We start from the raw sequence: 25,037 nt of genomic DNA, 5'->3' as shown, positions 1-25,037 counted from the left end.
CCCCCTGTACCATGACCGCAGTCTCTGACCACCCCCTGTGCCATGACCGCAGTCTCTGACCACCCCCTGTGCCATGACCGCAGTCTCTGACCACCCCCTGTGCCATGACCGCAGTCTCTGACCACCCCCTGTGCCATGACCGCAGTCTCTGACCACCCCCTGTGCCATGACCGCAGTCTCTGACCACCCCCTGTGCCATGACCGCAGTCTCTGACCACCCCCCTGTACCATCTCCGCAGTCTCTGACCACCCCCCTGTGCCATGACCGCAGTCTCTGACCACCCCCTGTGCCATGACCGCAGTCTCTGACCACCCCCTGTGCCATGACCGCAGTCTCTGACCACCCCCTGTACCATCTCCGCAGTCTCTGACCACCCCCCTGTGCCATGACCGCAGTCTCTGACCACCCCCTGTACCATGTCCGCAGTCTCTGACCACCTCCTGTACCATGTCCGCAGTCTCTGACCACCCCCTGTACCATGTCCGCAGTCTCTGACCACCCCCTGTACCATGTCCGCAGTCTCTGACCACCCCCTGTACCATGTCCGCAGTCTCTGACCACCCCCTGTACCATGTCCGCAGTCTCTGACCACCCCCTGTACCATGCCCGCAGTGTCTGCCCACCCCCTTCACCATGCCCGCAGTGTCTGCCCACCCCCTTCACCATGTCCGCAGTGTCTGCCCACCCCCTTCACCATGTCTGCAGTGTCTGCCCACCCCCTTCACCATGTCCGCAGTGTCTGCCCACCCCCTTTACCATGTCCGCAGTGTCTGCCCACCCCCTTCACCATGTCCGCAGTGTCTGCCCACCTCCTGTACCATGTCCGCAGTCTCTGCCCACCCCCTGTACCATGTCCGCGGTCTCTGACCACCCCCTGTACCATGTCCGCAGTCTCTGACCACCCCCTGTACCATGCCGCAGTCTCTGACCACCCCCTTCACCATGCCCGCAGTGTCTGACCACCCCCTTCACCATGCCCGCAGTGTCTGCCCACCCCCTTCACCATGTCTGCAGTGTCTGTCCACCCCCTTCACCATGTCCGCAGTGTCTGCCCACCTCCTGTACCATGTCCGCAGTGTCTGCCCACCTCCTGTACCATGTCCGCAGTGTTTGCCCACCTCCTGTACCATGTCCGCAGTGTTTGCCCACCTCCTGTACCATGTCCGCAGTGTTTGCCCACCTCCTGTACCATGTCCGCAGTGTTTGCCCACCTCCTGTACCATGTCTGCCCACCTCCTGTACCATGTCTGCCGTGTCTGCCCACCTCCTGTACCGTCTCTGACCACCTCCTGTACCATGTCTGACCAGAGTCTGCAGACTCTGATGTAAGGGGGAACTCTGTGCTGGCTGGGTTATGGTTATGGGTTAACCCAACCTTCATGTAAATTTGAGAAATATGTTTTTTGACTTTTGTTTAACTTTAACACATTGCTAATAGCACTAGCTATATGTTTATAGTTAAAATATTGATATTTGCACGGTTTAGCACTGAAAATTGTTATTTTAGGTACTTTTTTCAGTGTCCGTAAAAAATTGGTGCTGTCAGTAAATTTTGGACGTTCTGCCAGTAAATTTCCCTCCGGGGGGTTGGCAACACTGGCCTCCAGGCCTTCACCCTATAGAAAATTTATGGAGGGAGCTGAAACTTCGAGTTGCCAAGAGACAGCCAAGAAACCTGAAGGATTTAGAGAAGATCTGTAAAGAAGAGTGGACCAAAATCCTTCCTGAGATGTGAGCAAACCTGGTCACCAACTACAAGAAACGTCTGACCTCTGTGCTTCCAACTACAAGAAACGTCTGACCTCTGTGCTTCCAACAAGGGTTTCTCCACCAACTACTAAGGGGATCAAATACTTATTTTACTCACTGAGCTGCAACTCCATTTATAACATTTGTATCATGTGTTTTTTCTGGATTTTTGGTTGATATTCTGTCTCTATCATATAAAATACGTTCTCCTTATCGCCCCCTTTCTTTTCCTCCAGCCAAATACACAGACCAGAAAAAACATGTTTTACCCACCAAAGTATTTGTATTTCTGTCCATCCAGTCCTGATAATTGCACATCTCTGCTACACAGCACAGCCCTAAATGGCAGGGGGAAAGGACCTGATTTTTATGCAGTTTCATTTTCACTTACAGGTCTCCCCCCCTTTACCTGTGTCTGGACATCGAAAAGGGATCAGAAGGCTGATAAGCTTTGTTCTCTGTCTCTCTCATCCTATCAGCATGCCCCTCGCACTGCAGCACTCCTGATTGGATCCTGGTTCTGCTTCTCCCTCCCCCTTCTGCTGTACAAAGACTGCAAGAGGCTGATATCCAATCAAATACTTCTACTGCTGGTATTTACCGGGGCAAATTCTGGCATTCCTCTCCTACATGTAAAAATCCTAATTTTTTTTTTGCTAGAAAATTACTTAGAACCGGCAAAAATAAAATTTATATTTTTAGCAGAGACCCTAGAGAATAAAATGGCGGTCATTGCAATTTTTTATGTCACGAGGTATTTGCGCAGCAGTTTTTCAAACGTGATTTTTTGGGAAAAAAAAGCACTTTCATGAATTTAAAAAAAAAAAAAAAAACAGTAAAGTTAACCTAATTTATTTTTTGTATAATGTGAAAGATAATGTTACATCGAGTATATAGATAACTAACATGTCACACTTTAACCACTTGCCGACGGCCGCACGACTATTTACTGCGGCAGTCATCCCCTCCTGGGCAAAGTGACGTAGGGGTACGTTGCTCGCCCAGGAGCCTCTAGGGGGCGCGCTCCCGCCCCCGCTCGTTCCCTGAAATCCCCACACGAGTGACCGGTGGCTCCGATGTCCGCCGGTCACCCGCGATCGTCCGCTGGAGAGGGAGAAAGGCAGGCGGTTGATGTAAACAAAGAAGTCTGTCATTCTCCCCTGTGTAACAACAGAGATCATACGATCCTGCTATGTAGGATCATATGTCTCTGTGGTTATATCACAAGCCACGCCTCCCACGGTTAGAATCACGCCCCTAGGGATACATTTAACCCACTGATCACTAATAAAGTTAACCCCTTCCCCGCCAGTGTCATTTTTGCAGTAACAGTGCATAATTTTAGCACTGATTACTGTAGTAATGTCACTGGTCCCCCCAAAAGTGTCAAAAATGTCAGTCAAGGGTTCGATCTGTCTGCCGCAATCCCGCTAAAAAAAAACAAAAATCGCAGATCGCCGCCATTACTAGTTAAAAAAAAAAAAAAACAATAAAAAAATGACATAAATCTTTCCCGTAGTTAGTAAACGCAATAGCTTTTGCGCAAACCAATCAAAATACGCTTATTGCAATTTTTTTTACCATAAATAGGTAGCAGAAAACAAATTGGCCTAAAATGTTAAAAAATTTAGATTTTTACATTTTTTTGGGGGGGGGGGGGGGGGGGATTTCATATAAAAAAATGTGAAAAATATTGTTCTTTTTTCAGAATTGTCGCTCTTTTTTTGTTTATAGCGCAAAAAATAAAAATCGCACAGGTGATCAAATACCACCGAAAGAAATCTCTATTTGTGGGGAAAAAAGGACATCAATTTCATTTAGGTACGGCGTCGCACGACGGCGCAATTGTCCGTTAAAGTCACGCAGTGCCGAATCGCAAAATATGGCCTGGTCATTAAGGGGGGGGTAAAACCTTCTGGTCCAGAAGCGGTTTAATAGTTCCAAAATAAGCCCTGGTCATTGAGCAGCCAAATCCTCCGGGGCTTAAGTGGTTAATGACCAGGCCATTTGTTTGCGATTCGGCACTGCGTTACTTTAACGGACAATTGCGCGGTCGTGCGACGCTGTACACAAATAAAATTGACGTCCTTTTTTTCCCACAAACAGAGCTTTCTTTTGGTGGTATTTGATCACCTCTGCGATTTTTATTTTTTGCTATAAACAAAAAAAGAGCGACAATTTTGAAAAAAAAAAATATATATATTTTTTACTTTCTGCTATATAACATTCCCAATAAAAACAAAAATGTAAAAAAATACAATTTTTTTCATAATTTTAGGCCAATTTATATTCTGCTACATATTTTTGCAAAAAAAAAAAAAAAATCCCAATAAGAGTATATTGATTGGTTTGCGCAAAAGTTATCGCGTCTACAAACTAGGGGAAAGATTTATGTCATTTTTATTTAATTTTTTTTTTACTACTAATGGCGGCGATCTGCGATTTTTAGCGGGACTGCGACATTGCAGCGGACAGATCGGACCCCTAACTGACATTTGTGACACTTTTGGGGGGTTTAAACATTGTTTACATATGCAGACATGACCTACGTATGCGTTCAGCTCTAGGGGACAGGGGCGCTCTCATTTTTTTATTTTTTTTTTAACCACTTTAAGACCAGAAGATTTTCCCCCCTTAATGACCAGGCCATTTTTTGCCATTCGGCACTGCTTTACTTTAACTGACAATTGCGCGGTCGTGCGACGCTGTACCCAAATAAAATTGATGTCCTTTTTTTTCTTACAACAGAGCTTTCTTTTGGTGGTGGTATTTGATCACCTCTGCGATTTTTTGCGCTATAAACAAAAAAAAAGAAAAACAATATTTTTCACTTTCTGCTATATAACATTCCCAATAAAAAAAACATTTAAAAATCAAATTTTTCATAATTTTAGGCTACGGTAATTTGTTTTCTGCTACCTATGTTTGGTAAAAAAATCCCAATAAGCGTATTTTGATTGGTTTGCGCAAAAGTTATTGCGTCTTCTAACTACGGGAAAGATTTATGTCATTTTTTTTTTTTTTACTAGTAACGGCGGTGATCAGCGATTTTTAGCGGGACTGCGACATTGCGGCGGACAGATTGGACCCTTAACTGACGTTTTTGACACCTTTGGGGGTACCAGTGACATTACTGCAGTAATCAGGGCTAAAAATATGCACTGTCACTGTACTAATGACACTGGCAGGGAAGGGGTTAACACTGTGGTTGATCAAGGGGTTAAATTTGTACCTAGGGGAGTGATTCTAACTGTGGGGGGCGTGGCTTGTGAAATGATCATAGAGACCTGTGATCCTATATAGAAGGCGCTCTGTGATCATTCCAGGGAGAAGAACGGTCAGCTGTGTTTACAACATCCGACCGTCCTTCTCTCTCAGTGGGGAGCGATCGCAGGTGGCGGAGCCGCCTGCCCCGCTGCATCGGCTTCCCCGCTGACGATCGTTTTGCCTGTAGGAGCCACACTGCCGCCATATATATATATATATATACACAGCATGCGGTCGGCAAGTGGTTAACCACTTTCCCTTTTTTTTTTATTCACTTTTATTCCTATTACAGGGAATGTAAACATCCCATGTGATAGGAATAGGGTATGACAGGTCCTCTTTATAGACAGATTGGGTGGAGGGGGGGGGGGTGTCTATAAGACCCCAGATTTCTCCTCTAGGCTGGAAAGCCTGAGATAAAAAAGAAAACAAAAAAAAAAAAAAAAAAACGATCTCAGGCCTTCCAGCCGAATACACGGCAGTATTAACAAATGCCGGGGTCGGTCATGACGTCATAACGTCGCGTCTGGCCTCCAAAGGTCATTGATGTGACTGGGGACCATCTGGTCCTTGGTCAGCTCTATGGTAAGTTTCCGCTTAAAGGGATTTTTTTTTTGCTTTTAAAGGGAAATGTGAGATCTGGGGTCTTTTTTGACCCCAGATTCCTCAATAAAGAGGATCTGTCCTGCTTATTACTAGGGATGTTTACATTCCTGGTCATCGAAAAAAAAAAAATGTTAAAAAAAAAAAAAATAAATAAAAAAGGGAGAGAGTGTAAAAATAAAAATTAAAAGTAAATTAAATGAGAAAAAACTAAATTAAAGCGCCCCATTCCTCCGAGCTTGTCAATATTGAGTTGGCCCACCCTTTGCAGCTATAACAGCTTCAACTCTTCTGGGAAGGGCGTCCACAAGGTTTAGGAGTGTCTATGGGAATGTTTCACCTTTCTTCCAGAAGCACATTTGTGAGGGTCAGGCACTGATGTTGGACGAGAAGGCCTGGCTCACAGTCTCCGCTCTAATTCATCCCAAAGGTATTCTATCGGGTTGAGGTCAGGACTCTGTGCAGGTCAGTCAAGTTCCTCCACCCCAAACTCGCTCATCCATGTCTTTATGGGCTTTGCTTTGTGCACTGGTGTGCAGTCATGTTGGAACAGGAAGGGGTCATCCCCAAACTCTTCCCACAAAGTTGGGAGCATGAAATTGTCTTGTTATGCTGACACCTTAAGAGTTCCCTTCACTGGAACTAAGGGGCCAAACCCAACCCCTGAAAAACAACCCCACACCATAATCCCCCCTCCACCAATTGATTTGGACCACTGCACAAAGCAAGGTCCATAAAGACATGGAGGAGCCAGTTTGGGGTGGAGAAACTTGACCGGCCTGCACAGAGTCCTGACCTCAACCCAATAGAACACTTCTGGGATGAATTTGAGTGCAGACTGTGAGCCAGGCCTTCTTGTCTAACATCAGTGCCTGACCTCACAAATGCCCTTCTGGAAGAATGGTGAAACATTCCCATAGACACTCCTAAACCTTGTGGACGGCCTTCCCAGAAGAGTTGAAGCTGTTATAGCTGCAAAGGGTGGGCCAACTCAATATTGAACCCTACGGACTAAGACTGGGATGCCATTAAAGTTCATGTGTGTGTAAAGGCTGGCGTCCCAATACTTTTGGTAATATAGTGTATATAGAGAGGGGTCCCAATACTTTTGGTAATATAGTGTATATAGAGAGGCGTCCCAATACTTTTGGTAATATAGTGTATATAGAGAGGGGTCCCAATACTTTTGGTAATATAGTGTATATAGAGAGGCGTCCCAATACTTTTGGTAATATAGTGTATATATATAGAGAGGTGTCCCAATACTTTTGGTAATATAGTGTATATAGAGAGGGGTCCCAATACTTTTGGTAATATAGTGTATATAGAGAGGGGTCCCAATACTTTTGGTAATATAGTGTATATAGAGAGGCATCCCAATACTTTTGGTAATATAGTGTATATAGAGAGGCGTCCTAATACTTTTGGTAATATAGTGTATATAGAGAGGCGTCCCAATACTTTTGGTAATATAGTGTATATAGAGAGGCGTCCCAATACTTTTGGTAATATAGTGTATATAGAGAGGGGTCCCAATACTTTTGGTAATATAGTGTATATAGAGAGGTGTCCCAATACTTTTGGTAATATAGTGTATATAGAGAGGGGTCCCAATACTTTTGGTAATATAGTGTATATAGAGAGGCGTCCCAATACTTTTGGTAATATAGTGTATATAGAGAGGGGTCCCAATACTTTTGGTAATATAGTGTATATAGAGAGGCGTCCCAATACTTTTGGTAATATAGTGTATATAGAGAGGGGTCCCAATACTTTTGGTAATATAGTGTATATAGAGAGGCGTCCCAATACTTTTGGTGATATAAAGTATGAGAAGAGCTCTCCTGAGATGGATACTTACCATTCCTTACTTAGCTCCCTCCAGTGCTGCTCACATGACCAAAAGCTTAGGCATTTGATCACATGATTTCTACTGATGGGGAGCCAGTCTAAGCTTAGCTCCTCCCCTTCCTCAGATATCACATGATCAGACATTTGGTTAGGTGAGCAGCACTGGGGAGATCAGGAAGCAGTGTTTTCCCCAGGAAATGTAAGTTTTTCAGTTCTTCTTACCATTCACATAGCTTTACATTAACATTGGTGTAGTGTGGGGGGGTTTCCAACCTTACTGAGACCAGGGCCCCGTAAATTCTCCCAGAACATTCCGTGCCCCAACGGTGACAGAATAAAGTTTATACTCACACAATAAAAGTATGGGGATGTAAAACGTATTGAAATGCTGGAAGGCTCTAGGTGGGTCCAGGGGGATCTGTGAGGGGTGATGGGGTTGTGGAAGGGGTTAAGGAACGTCATAAGACCTAGTGGCCCTGTAGGGCATAGAGTTTCTGGAAGTGGCTGGGGAGCACTGAGGGAGGTTGGGGAGCACTGTGGGAGGTTGGGGGGCACTGTGGGAGGTTGGGGAGCACTGTGGGAGGTTGGGGAGCACTGTGGGAGGCTTGGTGGCTATATAGGAGGTTGGGGGGCTCTTGTGGCTGAGAGCTTTCAGGGGGAAATGTGGGCCACTATGGGAGGTTGGAGGCACTGTGGGAAGTTAAGGAATGTACAGCCGGCTGGAGACCCCGGAGAGGGGAGGCTGTGGCCCAGTAGTTGAGAACCAAATAAAAGGAGAACTCCGGCTTCTTAAAAAAGACAAAAGAAAACAGCTGAACAAAGAAGTTCACGCCGAAGCAACCAAAGGTTACCTCCGGGCGGATAATAATGCAGCTCTGTATTCATCATTACATTGTATTTTCTGTACACACAAGCAGTGTAAGTACCGGAATGTGACCTGGTATCTGCTTTCTACAACTGAGCTCACACTGGGAGAGGGAGAAGTAGCATAATGGAGCCAATCAGTATCATGTGCTGTCAAGCAGCATGCTAATAGGGGGAGAGAGCAGAGTGGGGGGAAATGAGAAATCCACCTACACTCCGACTTCCCCCCCCATGTGCAATGACATTGTACAAGCTGAGCCTGTGGAGGGGGTTTTGAGGGTGGCAGACTTAAGGCGGTGGGGGTTGTGTGGACACTGGCACCAGTCTACAGCCAGAATAGCTCGGGTACTGGCTGCTTGCTGCCTATATACTACCCAACCATGGGGGGGCACCAAGCTCAGTGATGGAGCCTGAGATGAACTGAGCCTGGGCCATGGGGGGGTTCATTATTGGCGAGTGAGCTGTATACACATTCTGCTTTCTGAACATATTCCCCCCTCCCCCACCACCTCTCTCCCCCTTCTATCCTCCCATCTCTCTCCCTGACCCCTCTATCTCTCCCACCTCACTCACTCTTGTACCCTTCACCTCCTGTCTTCCCCTTCTATCTCCCTATCTCTCTCCACCCTCCCATCCCCCCACCTTTTCTTTCCCCCCTGATCTCTCTCTCTCTCTGGGAATGTCATTTGTAGCAGAGTGATTAGGAGTATTTTTTGAATATATGGACTGTCATTTGTGCACATTGTTGTCCTGTGTTACCTACACCTCACCCTTGCACTCTGTGCATTACACTCTCCTGACCCCTGCTCTCCGTGCATTACACTCTCCTGACCCCTGCTCTCCGTGCATTACACTCTCCTGACCCCTGCCCTCTGTGCATTACACTCTCCTGACCCCTGCACTCTGTACATTACACTCTCCTGACCCCTGCACTCTGTACATTATGCTCTCCTGACCCCTGCACTCTGTGCATTATGCTCTCCTGACCCCTGCACTCTGTGCATTATGCTCTCCTGACCCCTGCACTCTGTGCATTACGCTCTCCTGACCCCTGCACTCTGTGCATTACGCTCTCCTGACCCCTGCACTCTGTACATTACGCTCTCCTGACCCCTGCACTCTGTACATTATGCTCTCCTGACCCCTGCACTCTGTACATTATGCTCTCCTGACCCCTGCACTCTGTACATTACGCTCTCCTGACCCCTGCACTCTGTGCATTACGCTCTCCTGACCCCTGCCCTCTGTGCATTACGCTCTCCTGACCCCTGCCCTCTGTGCATTACGCTCTCCTGACCCCTGCCCTCTGTGCATTACACTCTCCTGACCCCTGCCTTCTGTGCATTACACTCTCCTGACCCCTGCCTTCTGTGCATTACACTCTCCTGACCCCTGCCCTCTGTGCATTACACTCTCCTGACCCCTGCCCTCTGTGCATTACACTCTCCTGACCCCTGCACTCTGTGCATTACACTCTCCTGACCCCTGCCCTCTGTGCATTACACTCTCCTGACCCCTGCCCTCTGTGCATTACACTCTCCTGACCCCTGCACTCTGTACAGTACACTCTCCTGACCCCTGCACTCTGTACGTTACACTCTCCTGACCCCTGCACTCTGTGCATTACACTCTCCTGACCCCTGCACTCTATTTGTTACTTACTATGTTATCATTATGGGGGATGTTTTTAGAATTTTGAGGAAAATAATGAATTAAATCCACTTTGGAATGAGGCTGTAACATAACAAAATGTGGAAAAGTGAAGCGCTGTGAATACTTTCCGGATGCCCTGTATATGGCAGAGCTGTGTAAATCTCAGGACTGGATGGCGGGTAGAAGAGCTCTTTTCATTGGTCTTTCATCTGTGGATTTACTGGCCTAGGGCAGTTATTTCCTCCTGATGGTATGGGGCCCCTGCTCAGCTCCCCCTTGGCTTGGTAGGACAATGGAGACAATCATATAAAAGACCTGGATACCGGAGACCCTCTTACCTGGTAGTTATTTTGGTTGGGTAGGAGTCCCCCTTGTGGAGGGTGTATATTGTAGTGTCGGTGTGCACTGTTTCGGGAGGTGTTCCCCGCCGGGTACTGAGCGCTGTTAGTGTTGTGCACTGAGGTATTGAGCGACAAGTAATAATCGCTGTTGTGGTAGACAGTGTTTTCTGGAACGTCTCTGGCATTGGTTGGAAGTATTTTGGCATTTCCCGCCCGTACTGAGGCCGGCGATAATGGGCAAGGGTTCTCCGCATGGGGCGAATTGTTACACTCTCTAAACCTGGAACCCAACTGGTTCTGTGCCGCCAAGGACGCCAGTTCTTCTTCCCTTGTGTATTCGTCAACATCTCCCGTTTCCATCGCGATGGAAAAGCAGTTAGTGTCCACCGGCCGTGGCCTCTCCTCTACCCCCGTGCTGAGAGTCCTGGAAGAGTGATCTGTGGCCGCTAGAGAAAAAACTTCTCTTATTTCCAGGTTCTTCAGACCGCAAGAGGAGTCTCTGCTGCGTTGCCCAGAGGAGAGATGGTGCACTGGGCTGACGCTTGGCTGCTCGGGTTTGTGTGGCCTTTGGCCACCAGGAAGATCTGTGGCAGCCTTCATGGACCATGACATTGTCTTTTGAGGGACCACCCTGTCAATGATTGTCCCAGGAGAGCCACCAAAGGTTTTCTTGGCATACAATGGGTTTGAAGGATTTGCCCCACTGGGCTGCCGTGATAACATCATGGCCTTCTCATCCATGGAGTTCTTCACCAAGGATCCTTGTCTCTGAGGAGGAGTCTGAAGTTTGAGGAACTCGGCCTCGTTCCTTGCTGGGGGCCTCGGCATTGTTGGCTTCAGTAGATCGGTTTTAGGTGTGGTGGTCTGCGGACTGATCCCTGATCGGGAGGACGAGTTGTTTGGGCTGTACACACAGGTCATGATCAAATCGTTGTTGGAGGAGGTCCGAGGGGCCTGGTTTCGGGAGAGATTTGGCAGATTCCTGACAGTTCCTTCTGGAGGGCGCGATGGAGAGCTGGACATGGATGCTTGTAGCTGGGAGTTGGGCTCTGCGTAGTTTTTACTACTCATCTTCCTTCGTTTATTCCCGACCCAGGTCTGTGGAAAAATGACAAACCACAACAATATCACGGGTCTAATCTTTTCTGTGGACAATCTAGGGCAGTGATGGGGAACTTTGGCACCATAGATGTTTTGGAACTACATTTCCCATGATGCTCATGTATTCTGCAGTGTAGTTAGGCATCATTGGAAATGTAGTTCCAAAAAATATGGAGTGCCATTACTGATCTAGGGAATTTCAGACTCCACGTAACTTCCCCTGGCCTTCAACCAGCCCATCAAAACTTCAAATGGCCAACATGACTGGAACATAGGGATTTAGTCTGACCATGACACAACAAATTATAAACACTGGACTTCAATAATATGTTGTAATGAGTCGGCAGTCAGCATTGATTTAGCAGGAGGGATCTATATAGATAGAAAAACAGTGACTATTTACCCCACACCACTCTGAGGGCAATTCTTGGCTGTACTACTTAACGAGGACCTATATACCAGTGGCGGCCGGTGCGTTCGGGGCGCAGGGGTGCCGCCCCCCCTGTCCATGCGTCCGGCCCCCTAATCTGCATGCAGGGGCGCCGGATGCATGAAGCTCAATGGTTTTTTTTTTCCATCACCTGATTAGAGCCAGAGGCTCTAATAGGGCGATGCAAAGGGTGGACCCGGGGCGCAGAGAAGTGCCTCCCGAGCCCACCCATTGTGTGACAATAGCATTGCCACACGGATCCTCCTCCTGCCCAATCAGGGAGCGCGTCCAATACGTGCTTCCTGATTGGCCGCAAGGCAAACCAAATGCCATTTGCCGAGGAGGAGGCGGGAGCGGGAGGACTCGTGGAGACGCCGGGGGAATCGGGATTGAAACCGCCGCCGCCGGGACACTGAAGAGAAGGTGCCGCCGCAGCTGCTCCAGGGCTCCAGGTAAGTGCACTGGTCTCGGGGGGGGGGGGGGGGCATTGAAGGGGGCACGCACGCTGGTCACTACATTCTAAGGGGATGTGTGTGCTGGTCACTACATACTAAAGGGACATGTGTGCTGGTCACTACATTCTAAGGGGACGTGTGTGCTGGTCACTACATACTAAAGGGACATGTGTGCTGGTCACTACATACTAAAGGGACATGTGTGCTGGTCACTACATTCTAAGGGGACGTGTGTGCTGGTCACTACATACTAAAGGGACATGTGTGCTGGTCACTACATACTAAAGGGACATGTGTGCTGGTCACTGCATTCTAAGGGGACATGTATGCTGGTCACTGCATTCTAAGGGGACATGTGTGCTGGTCACTACATTCTAAGGGGACATGAGTGCTGGTCACTACATTCTAAGGGGACATGTGTGCTGGTCACTGCATTCTAAGGGGACATGTGTGCTGGTCACTGCATTCTAAGGGGACATGTGTGCTGGTCACTACATTCTAAGGGGACATGTGTGCTGGTCATTGCATTGAAAGGGGGCACGCTATACCTTAATTACTGAAGGCCCCTTTCACACTTTTGCGACCTCAAAGTCACGCAATTTTTACAGCGTTTTTTTCCGCAAAGCAATGCCTATTACATTTTTCTGTTTGCGCCCCTCCAAACATTTTGAGCACCAGCCGCCACTGCAATATACCCATTCAAACATACTTAATGAGGACCTATATACCCATTCAAACAATCCTTGCTGGGAGGGATAAATGAACTGGGATGAAAAACTTGCCTTTTCTGGAGAAATTGCAGCCTCCAGGTTCCCCTTCAGTACTGGCGTCATGTCTAAAGGCCGTGGCGCTAAGTCAGATGATCTCGTTAAATAGGAGGATAAGCCAGTATGATCTCTGATCTTATAATTGGCTTTTACCCATCCCAGGAAGGCCTTTTTAAACAGCTTTATGATTGCATTTGAGGACAGGTACTCTTTAGACCCTCGGGGAGAAGGATTGGCCATACTCACTATGACCTACACATGGGGGGAATTCAGATTCCACCTTTATCACTAAATCCACCCTTACAGAGTCGTAATGTATCTTCCCTGTTCTGATGTAACGGCGTGGTACGGTGAAACCAGTCAAGTTGTGTTGGGATGTTTCCCACTGACAGAGTGGGGTGGACCAGGACCACATGGGCTGTTACATTCCAGAGATTATCTATTTTTTATCTGATGAAAATGCTGTGCACACTATCCAAACTGACATTCCAGATGTCACCTCCATGTTGAATTGTTTTTGGCACACATACTGTTGGGAGGGGATTGGGCACGGGCCCCATATATGATCACATGACTGATGTGATCTACATCCATACCGTACTTTCAGCTGACTCCCTTCTAGGGTAAAGGGGGGGGGGAGGGGGTGCCTGCCATATGGGATCTTCTGCTTTTGAAGTCTAATGGTCATCATTTGACATTCTGTGCAAAATTTACATTCTATCAAGACTGTCGAAAAATGTTGTATGGATGTCTCGGGAGAATTTATCAGGCCCTGGTCTCACCAAGGTTGAGAGCCACAGCTCTAAAGCAGAGAAACTATTTGTTTCAGATTTACTTGTTAATTTAATAATTTCGTTATGTTAGAATGATTCATTTTTGGAAATTGTTTAGTATATTCATTATTTTCCAATCGATTAAAATGTTGGCTATATTCTATTCTGTTATATTCTATTCATTTTCTATTCTATTATTTTATTTTCTATCCTATTTTTTTTCTATTTTATTTAAATTAATTCTATTGTATTTTATTCTATTCCATTCTAAAAGGCAGGGCTGCCATGGAGGGGGAGGGGGGGGGGGGGTGGCGCCTATACAATTGTAGGGGGCCCGGGCATCCCAAGGGGCCCGGGCCTCAACCAACACTTGTTGCTGCTTTTTAGTAACAAGTGCAACTCGTACTTATCACGAAAAGGATAATATGGATAGGATGTATATACTGTTTATATTACATATATATACATACAAAATGCTTTTTGGTAATAGGATTTATTTTTAATATACAGTATCCCACAAAAGTAAGTACACCCCTCACATTTTTGTTGATATTTTATTCTATCTTTTCATGTGACAACACTGAAGAAATTAGACTTTGCTACAATGTAAAGTAGTGAGTGTACAGCTTGTATAACAGTGTAAATTTGCTGTCCCCTCGAAATAACTCAACACATAGCCATTAATGTCTAAACCGCTGGCAACAAAAGTCAGTACACCCCTAAGTGACAATGTCCAAATTGGGCCCAAGGTGTCAATATTTTGTGTGGCCGCCATTATTTTCCACCACTGCCTTAACCCTCCTGGGCATGGAGTTCACCAGAGCTTCACAGGTTGTCGATGGAGTCCTCTTCCCCTCCTCCATGATGACATCACAGAGCTGGTGGATGTTAGAGACCTTGCGCTCCTCCACCTTCTGTTTGAGGATCCCCACAGATACTCAATAGGGTTTAGGTCTGGAGACATGCTTGGCCAGTCCATCACCTTTACCCTCAGCTTCTTTAGCAAGGCAGTGGTCGTCTTGGAGGTGTTTGGGGTCGTTATGTTGGAATACTGCCCTGCAGCCCAGTCTCTGAAGGGAGGGGATCATGCTCTGCTTCAGTATGTCACAGTACATGTTGGCATTCATGGTTCCCTCAATGAACTGTAGCTCCCCAGTGCCGGCAGCACTCATGCAGCCCCAGACCATGACACTCCCACCACCATGCTTGACTGTAGGCAAGACACACTTGTCTTTGTACTCCGCACCTGGTTGCCTCCACATACGCTTGACACCATCTGAACCAAAGGTCTCATCAGACCACATGAGATGGTTCCAGTAATCCATGTCCTTAGTCTGCTTGTCTTCAGCAAACTGTTTGTGGGCTTTCTTGTCCATCATCTTTAGAAGAGGCTTCCTTCTGGGATGACAGCCATGCAGACCAATTTGATGCAGTGTGCGGCATATGGTCTGAGCACTGACAGGCTGACCCCTCCACCCCTTCAACCTCTGCAGCAATGCTGGCAGCACTCATACGTCTATTTCCCAAAGACAACCTCTGGATATGACGCTGAGCACGTGCACTCAACTTCTATGGTGGACCATGGTGAGGCCTGTTCTGAGTGGTACCTGTCCTGTTATACCGCTGTATGGTCTTGGCCACCGTGCTGCAGCTCAGTTTCAGGGTCTTGGTAATCTTCTTATAGCCTAGGCGAGAGTGATAACACCAAATCTAACACACCTGCTTCCCATTCACACCTGAGACCTTGTAACACTAACGAGTCACATGACACCGGGGAGGGAAAATGGATAATTGGGCCCAATTTGGACATTTTCACTTAGGGGTGTACTCACTTTTGTTGCCAGCGGTTTAGACATTAATGGCTGTGTGTTGAGTTATTTTGAGGGGACAGTAAATTTACACTGTTATACAAGCTGTACACTCACTACTTTACATTGTAGCAAAGTCTCATTTCTTCAGTGTTGTCACATGAAAAGATAGAATAAAATATTTACAAAAATGTGAGGGGTGTACTTACTTTTGTCAGATACTGTAAATAGAATTTAAAGGGATGCCTCTTTCTTGAGCTTTTTTGCGCTAAAGGTACGGATAACGGCCAACAATAAATTCATATTTATTTAAATTCAGGATATTCATTAAAAAGTCAAATATAATACAATATATATATATATATATATATATATATATATATATATATATATAAAGCTTACAATGTATCTAAAGTCATCTTCATTATTTTGGATGGAGTGAGGAAGAGTTAGAACCCCTGTCTGTTTTTCATTAATGTCTATGCCCCCCCCCCCCTATAAAATCTATGTTCCCACTATGGGGATTCTCCATTCTTCTATTCCTGGTAACAAAAAAAAAAAAAAAAAAAAAAAGAGAACGGAAATCCAAAAATGTTACATTTGTCACCAGAACAAGAGGCTAGGGCAGTGATGGCGGACTTTGGCACCTCAGAAGTTTTGGAACTACATTTCCCATGATGCTCATGCACTCTCCAGGGTAGTTGAGCATCATGGGAAATGTAGTTTCAAAACCTCTGGGGTGCCAAGGTTCACCTTCACTGGACAAGAGGAAGTCTTCTGATGGAGACCCCCATCCTTGGGACAAGAGGAAGTCTTCTGATGGAGACCCCCATCCTTGGGACAAGAGGAAGTCTTCTGATGGAGACCCCCATCCTCGGGACAAGAGGAAGTCCTCTGATGGAGACCCCCATCCTTGGGACAAGAGGAAGTCCTCTGATGGAGACCCCCATCTTTGGGACAAGAGGAAGTCCTCTGATGGAGACCCCCATCCTTGGGACAAGAGGAAGTCTTCTGATGGAGACCCCCATCCTTGGGACAAGAGGAAGTCTTCTGATGGAGACCCCCATCCTCGGGACAAGAGGAAGTCTTCTGATGGAGACCCCCATCCTTGGGACAAGAGGAAGTCCTCTGATGGAGACCCCCATCCTTGGGACAAGAGGAAGTCTTCTGATGGAGACCCCCATCCTCGGGACAAGAGGAAGTCTTCTGATGGAGACCCCCATCCTTGGGACAAGAGGAAGTCCTCTGATGGAGACCCCCATCCTTGGGACAAGAGGAAGTCTTCTGATAGAGACCCCCATCCTCGGGACAAGAGGAAGTCTTCTGATGGAGACCCCCCATCCTTGGGACAAGAGGAAGTCCTCTGATGGAGACCCCCATCCTTGGGACAATAGGAAGTCTTCTGATGGAGACCCCCATCCTTGGGACAAGAGGAAGTCCTCTGATGGAGACCCCCATCCTTGGGACAAGAGGAAGTCCTCTGATGGAGACCCCCATCCTTGGGACAAGAGGAAGTCCTCTGATGGAGACCCCCATCCTTGGGACAAGAGGAAGTCCTCTGATGGAGACCCCCATCCTTGGGACAAGAGGAAGTCCTCTGATGGAGTCCCCCATCCTTGGGACAATAGGAAGTCTTCTGATGGAGACCCCCATCCTTGGGACAAGAGGAAGTCCTCTGATGGAGACCCCCATCCTTGGGACAAGAGGAAGTCCTCTGATGGAGACCCCCATCCTTGGGACAAGAGGAAGTCCTCTGATGGAGACCCCCATCCTTGGGACAAGAGGAAGTCCTCTGATGGAGACCCCCATCCTTGGGACAAGAGGAAGTCTTCTGATGGAGACCCCCATCCTTGGGACAACGGTCTAAGTTGGGATCTCCTCTCATTTCCTGTCCTTTCCTGACTTCTATCCATTTCAACTGTCCAAGACAAGGGGGGGAGGGGGCTGTGCAGCAGGAGAAGTGAGACTTCTGATCAATAGGTTTCCTTGTCTGGAAAGAGATAAGACTCGGGAAATCCATAATGAACACTTCCCAGAGGACTAACACCCAAGTATTCACTCCCATCCCTGGTGGGGGGGGTCCCCCCACCTACTCACCCGCACCACGCTGAAGTCCAGTTTGGTCTCTTGCGCGCACTGCAGGATGAGCTGGAAGCAGCTTTTGCTCTGATTGGTCATTCCGTTTTCATAGTAGCGCTGCAATATTCTCTGCTGCTCCGCCGTGAACACAGAGCGAAGGTTCATCTGCTGGGGCAGGAAGCGATTCATGTCACTGCATGACACAACAACAGTGTAAACCCCTCCCCCCCACCCCTAGGAGGCGCCAGCTGGTAAAGTGGACCTGTCCTATTCATGGGACTCCAGCCAAAACTTTTATTTTTTTTCATAGTTCTGGATGGTGTGGGGGGGGGCAGGGTTAGAACCCTTCTCAGGTTTTTACTGCTATCCGGGGCTCTGTTAGAGAGATTTCCCCTCATTTCCTGTCCTGGTGACAACGTTTTACTAGACAGGAAGTGAGGGGAAACCTGCAACAAGGACACAGACAGAAATAAAAATGCTTAGAGGGCTAGAACCCCTGTCAGCCCGGCTGGATTATTTGAGGTGTACTGGAGTTGACTGGTTGCTCTATTTATCGTAGGACTTCCATGGGTGGGAAAGTTATAACAGGATGAGAAATAGAATCCCCCATATAAAAGTCCAGAATTATATTTTAATTAAAAATCACCAATGAAAAATTCAACATGTTTCGGTGGTTTCCCTTTTTCAGGGCTATAAATATAATCTAAATACAAAAAAAAAAAAAAAAAAAAATGACATATAGGGATTAATATATGTAAGTATTTAATCAACAGAACTCAAAAAAATTTAACCATAAAAAAATTAAACAATAACGAAAAATTAAATTAAAATAAATAAAAAAAACGTAATTAAAATCAAATCAAATTGGTCTATTCAGCAGATGGAGTAATAGGTAGATAAAGTATGTTGAATTGACTAATTAGATTTTAATTTTGAATTACATTTTTTATTTTTTATTTATTTTTTTAATTGTTAAGTTTTTGTTTTTTTAATTTGTTACATTTTTTTAAGTTCTGTTGATTACTTGCATATGTTAATCTCTATTTTTCATTTTTTGTTTTTTTTTTTTTATTTTTGTGGGACTTCTAGTCTCATCCTTATGGTAGTTTATCTATCCATCACTCTAAGGATGAGACTAGAATTCCCACAAAAATACGAAAAATGAAAAATAGGGATTAATATACAGTGGGTACAGAAAGTATTCAGACCCCCTTAAATTTTTCACTCTTTGTTATATTGCAGCCATTTGCTAAAATCATTTAAGTTCATTCTTCTTCCTCATGAATGTACACATAGCACCCCATACTGACAGAAAAACACAGAATTGTTGACATTGTTGCAGATTTATTAAAAAAGAAAAACTGAAATATCACATGGTCCTAAGTATTCAGACCCTTTGCTGTGACACTCATATATTTAACTCAGGTGCTTTCTATTTCTTCTGATCATCCTTGAGATGGTTCTACACCTTCATTTGAGTCCAGCTGTGTTTGATTATACTGATTGGACTTGATTAGGAAAGCCACACACCTGTCTATATAAGACCTTCAAGATCACAATGCATGTCAGAGCAAATGAGAATCATGAGGTCAAAGGAACTGCCTGAAGAGCTCAGAGACAGAATTGTGGCAAGGCACAGATCTGGCCAAGGTTACAAAAAGATTTCTGCTGCACTTAAGGTTCCTAAGAGCACAGTGGCCTCCATAATCCTCAAATGGAAGACGTTTGGGACGACCAGAACCCTTCCTAGAGCTGGCCGTCCGGCCAAACTGAGCTATCGGGGGAGAAGAGCCTTGGTGAGAGAGGTAAAGAAGAACCCAAAGATCACTGTGGCTGAGCTCCAGAGATGCAGTCAGGAGATGGGAGAAAGTTGTAGAAAGTCAACCATCACTGCAGCCCTCCACCAGTCGGGGCTTTATGGCAGAGTGGCCCGACGGAAGCCTCTCCTCAGTGTAAGACACATGAAAGCCCGCATGGAGTTTGCTAAAAAACACCTGAAGGATTCCAAGATGGTGAGAAATAAGATTCTCTGGTCTGATGAGACCAAAATAGAACTTTTTGGCCTTAATTCTAAGCGGTATGTGTGGAGAAAACCAGGCACTGCTCATCACCTGTCCAATACAGTCCCAACAGTGAAGCATGGTGGTGGCAGCATCATGCTGTGGGGGTGTTTTTCAGCTGCAGGGACAGGACGACTGGTTGCAATCGAGGGAAAGATGAATGCGGCCAAGTACAGGGATATCCTGGACAAAAACCTTCTCCAGAGTGCTCTGGACCTCAGACTGGGCCGAAGGTTTACCTTCCAACAAGACAATGACCCTAAGCACACAGCTAAAATAATGAAGGAGTGGCTTCACAACAACTCCGTGACTGTTCTTGAATGGCCCAGCCAGAGCCCTGACTTAAACCCAATTGAGCATCTCTGGAGAGACCTAAAAATGGCTGTCCACCAACGTTTACCATCCAACCTGACAGAACTGGAGAGGATCTGCAAGGAGGAATGGCAGAGGATCCCCAAATCCAGGTGTGAAAGACTTGTTGCATCTTTCCCAAAAAGACTCCTGGCTGTATTAGATCAAAAGGGGGCTTCTACTAAATACTGAGCAAAGGGTCTGAATACTTAGGACCATGTGATATTTCAGTTTTTCTTTTTTAATAAATCTGCAACAATGTCAACAATTCTGTGTTTTTCTGTCAGTATGGGGTGCTATGTGTACATTCATGAGGAAGAAGAATCAACTTAAATGATTTTAGCAAATGGCTGCAATATAACAAAGAGTGAAAAATTTAAGGGGGTCTGAATACTTTCCGTACCCACTGTAAGTAATCAATCATCAGAACTCAACAAAATGTAACAATAATGAAATGAGATTAAAAAAAAAATACTTAATTAAAAATTAAAATTGAATTGGTCTATTCAACATATAGATAGAGTATTAGATAGATAAACTATAAGATCAATTCGATTTTAATTAAGTTTTTTTTTTTTTTATTTTATTTTTTTAATTATTCTTATTCTTGTTTAATTTTTTTTATTAAACAAGAACAATTAAAAAAAATGAAACAAAAATAAATAAACTTAAATAAAAGTAAAATCGAATTGGTCTTATCAACAGATAGTTTATCTATCTAATATATCTATATGTTGAATAGACCAATTCGATTTTAATTAAGTATTTTATTTTATTTTTTTTAATTTTAATTCATTTCATTTATGTTACATTTTTTTTGAGTTCTGTTGATTTTTATTTTTTTCAGTTATTTTGTGGGACTTTTAGTCTCATCCTTATGATAGTTTATCTATGTATCATAAGGATGAGACTAGAAGTAACTTAATTATTTTATTATATATATATATATATATATATATATATATATATATATATATATATATATATATATATATATATATATATATATATAAAATTTATTTTTTTAATACTTTTAATTCAATTTTTTTAATTCATTCTTAATCTTTTTTTTTTTTTTTTTAATTATTATTAACTTTGATAACTTTATTTTCAATTCTTATGTCATTTTCTCCATTCTTTATAATACATATTTATATGTGTTAATCACTATTTTTTTTTTTTGTTTTTTTTTTTTTTTTTTTTTTTTTTTATGTTACTTACATTGATTCTTTTCACAGATTTATGTTTATAGCCCTGAAGAAGAGGGGACTCGCACAACTCCGCGAAACGTGTCTGATTTTCCTTGGCGATTTTATATAAAATAGAATTCTGGACTTTTAGACGTGGAATTGGCCTTTCTATTTCTTATCACATACAGCAGGGGTCTTCAATCTACGCCCCTCCAGTTGTTCAGGAACTACATTTCCCATCATGCCTAGTCATGTCTGTGAATGTCAGTTTTCCACAATGCCTCATGGGACTTGTAGTTCCTCAACAGCTGCAGGGCCGTAGTTTGAGGATCCCTGTTATAGACTGTTCTTCCTGTCTGTGTCCCCTGTTGCAGATATCACCTCACTTCCTGTATAGTGGAAATGTTGTCACCATGATAGAAAGAGAGGGAAACCCTTTTCTAATGGAACCACAGATAGCAGTAAAAAAAAAAAAAAAAAAAAAAAAATAGACAGGGGTTCTAATTCTTTTTCGCCTCCATCCAAAACCAGGAAAAAAAATGGCTTTGACGTACATTTTAAAATATAATACACCTAACTAGCCTTAAAATTGTCCCCTCCCCCTCCCCCCCCCCCCTCTTAACCTGTGTAAGAAAGATGTATGTACTCACCTATTTTCAGCCCGCTCTGGTCCAGTCACATGATCCGGCTCTCTTGGGTCAGCCGGCGGCAGCTGCAGTGGAGAGGAGGGAGCACCGAAAATGGCTCGGACATAGGAGCCTATGGATGACGTCACCACCTGTTGTGGGCGCTCCCTCCTCTCCCCTGCAGCGGCCATTGGCTGACACAGGAGATCACGTGGATGGACCTGAGCAGATTGGAAATAGTATATAGACAGCATAGATATAAGGAGAGGGGGGGGGGGGGCAGTTTTAAAGCAAGTTAGGTGTATACCTAGAATGCCACTTTAGTCATATACACCAACAGGGCATAGATCAGCAATAATAATAATAATAATAATAATAATATAATAATAATAATCCATGTCACTCACCGCCTAGGCAAGGAACACATGGTCTCATTGTGCATTGTGGGTGTTAGATATCAGTAGAGACTGCAGAGACTAATTTATTCACATAGCAAACTGTCTGCTAGACTTACATTAAGGTAAGAGAATCCACAAAGTACAACCCCCTCCCCCTCCCCCTCCCCCCAATGTACATAACACCCCAGAAGAATAAGACTTACTGTATATAAGATTATTGATACAAGTTTGATAATTTTCATCACATGAGTATATTAAAAAAATACAGTTCCTCTCTCTCTCTATATATATATATATATATATATATATATATATATAAAAATAAATAAATAAATAAATAATATATATATATATATATATATACACACACACACGTATATATATATATATATATATGTGTGTGTGTGTGTATATGTATTGTCTCAAAAGTATTGGGACGCCTGCCTTTACACACACGAACTTTAATGGCATCCCAGTCTTAGTCTGTAGCAGTGGCGTACCAATGGGGGGGGGCGGGGGTGCGGCCCGCCCCGGGTGTAGGGTTGCCACCTCATCCCTTTAAACCAGGACACACATTAATTACACAGGTTCTGTGGCTGATTAAGGTGGTAATTAAACTCACTTAGTGCCTTATGTGCATTATATTAGCCTCAGAACTTGTATAATTAATATGTGTCCTGGTTTAAAGGGATGAGGTGGCAACCCTACCCGGGTGCCACTCACTGGGGGGTGTCAGTCGGTGTTCTGCCCGGTGTGTTCAGAGTCAGACAGATCCCGCTGTGTGAAGGCAGCTGCAGAGGCAGCTCCTTCAGTCCGTGCTGCTAGTGGGGGGCGGAGCCACGGCTGGAATAAGGGGGCGGAACCGCGGCTGGAATAAGGGGGCGGAACCGCGGCTGGAATAAGGGGGCGGAGCCTCGGCGGGAAGAAGGTGAGTGCTGGATAGGAGGGGGATGGGGCTGCTGCACATAGAGGAATTCATCTTTCTCTATTCTTCCTGCAGCTTCCTGCTGAATAACTGATTCTCCTCCTCTCCCTCCTGCAGGAAGAATAGGGAAAGATCAATTCCTCTATATGCAGCTGCCCCACCCCCCTTCTATACAACTTCTTTTGCTGGCCCCCCAAAGTTCTTAACCTCCTCCAGTGCTCCTAATCCCCCCCTCAGTGCTTTTAACCCCTCTCCCCCCAGTGCACTAGACCCCCCCTGTTCTTTAGCCCCCCCCCATGCTCTTCATCTCCCCACAGTGCTTTCTCCCTCCCCCCCAAGTACTCCCTGTCCCCCCAGTGCTCTCCACCCCCCTGATTTTCCTTGCCCACCCCCCTAAGTGCTCACTGTCCCCCCCCCAGTGCAATCCACCCCCTGCACCTTCCAACCCCCCTACAATGCTTTCCAAACCCTCTAATTCTCTCCAGTTTCCCCCCCCCCCACCGTGCCCTTCAGCACCTCCAGTGCTCTCTGCTTCGTCTGTGCTCTCCGGCCCCCCTAGTGCTCTTCTATCTTCTATCATGTCCTCAGTCTCTGACCATCTCCTGTATCATGTCCTCAGTCTCTGACCATCTCCTGTATCATGTCCTCAGTCTCTGACCGTCTACTGTATCATGTCCTCAGTCTCTGACCATCTCCTGTATCATGTCCTCAGTCTCTGACCGTCTACTGTATCATGTCCTCAGTCTCTGACCATCTCTTGTATCATGTCCTCAGTCTCTGACCGTCTCCTGTATCATGTCCTCAGTCTCTGACCATCTCTTGTATCATGTCCTCAGTCTCTGACCATCTCTTGTATCATGTCCTCAGTCTCTGACCATCTACTGTATCATGTCCTCAGTCTCTGACCATCTACTGTATCATGTCCTCAGTCTCTGACCATCTCCTGTATCATGTCCGCAGTCTCTGACCATCTACTGTATCACGTCTGCAGTCTCTGACCATCTCCTGTATCATGTCTGCAGTCTCTGATCATCTACTGTATCATGTCTGCAGTCTCTGACCATCTCCTGTATCATGTCCTCAGTCTCTGACCATCTACTGTATCATGTCCTCAGTCTCTGACCATCTACTGTATCATGTCTGCAGTCTCTGACCATCTCCTGTATCATGTCCGCAGTCTCTGACCATCTCCTGTATCATGTCTGCAGTCTCTGACCATCTCCTGTATCATGTCTGCAGTCTCTGACCATCTACTGTATCATGTCTGTAGTCTCTGACCATCTCCTGTATCATGTCCTCAGTCTCTGACCATCTCCTGTATCATGTCTTCAGTCTCTGATCATCTACTGTATCATGTCCTCAGTCTCTGACCATCTCCTGTATCATGTCTGCAGTCTCTGACCATCTCCTGTATCATGTCTTCAGTCTCTGATCATCTACTGTATCATGTCCTCAGTCTCTGACCATCTCCTGTATCATGTCTGCAGTCTCTGACCATCTCCTGTATCATGTCTTCAGTCTCTGACCATCTACTGTATCATGTCTGTAGTCTCTGACCATCTCCTGTATCATGTCTGCAGTCTCTGACCATCTCCTGTATCATGTCTTCAGTCTCTGATCATCTACTGTATCATGTCCTCAGTCTCTGACCATCTCCTGTATCATGTCTGCAGTCTCTGACCATCTCCTGTATCATGTCTGCAGTCTCTGACCATCTCCTGTATCATGTCTGCAGTCTCTGACCA

The 25,037-nt window shown here is 45.3% G+C and overlaps 1 protein-coding gene across 3 annotated transcripts in view; it reads right to left on the bottom strand.

The window, feature by feature from the left end:
* The window catches only part of HDX (highly divergent homeobox), a 154,191-nt gene that overhangs the window by 116,839 nt on the left and 12,315 nt on the right, over nucleotides 1-25,037 (bottom strand). Inside the window, exons 3-4 of one of the 3 annotated variants that reach the window (XM_082263846.1) lie at nucleotides 17,761-17,910; nucleotides 10,327-11,427 (exon numbers count right to left, since the gene is read on the bottom strand). In XM_082263846.1, coding sequence (XP_082119972.1) covers nucleotides 10,327-11,427; nucleotides 17,761-17,910 — 1,251 coding nt within the window. The remainder of the gene's footprint in view (nucleotides 1-10,326; nucleotides 11,428-17,760; nucleotides 17,911-25,037) is intronic. The other 2 variants (XM_082263847.1, XM_082263848.1) reach the window with 2 other exon arrangements.

This window comes from Pelophylax lessonae, assembly GCF_965119305.1.
Source record: "Pelophylax lessonae genome assembly, chromosome: 7".
In the NCBI taxonomy this organism is placed as follows: domain Eukaryota; kingdom Metazoa; phylum Chordata; class Amphibia; order Anura; family Ranidae; genus Pelophylax; species Pelophylax lessonae.
The sequence above is the reverse complement of the archived record's forward strand: the minus strand, read 5'-3'. Positions and strand labels throughout refer to the sequence as shown.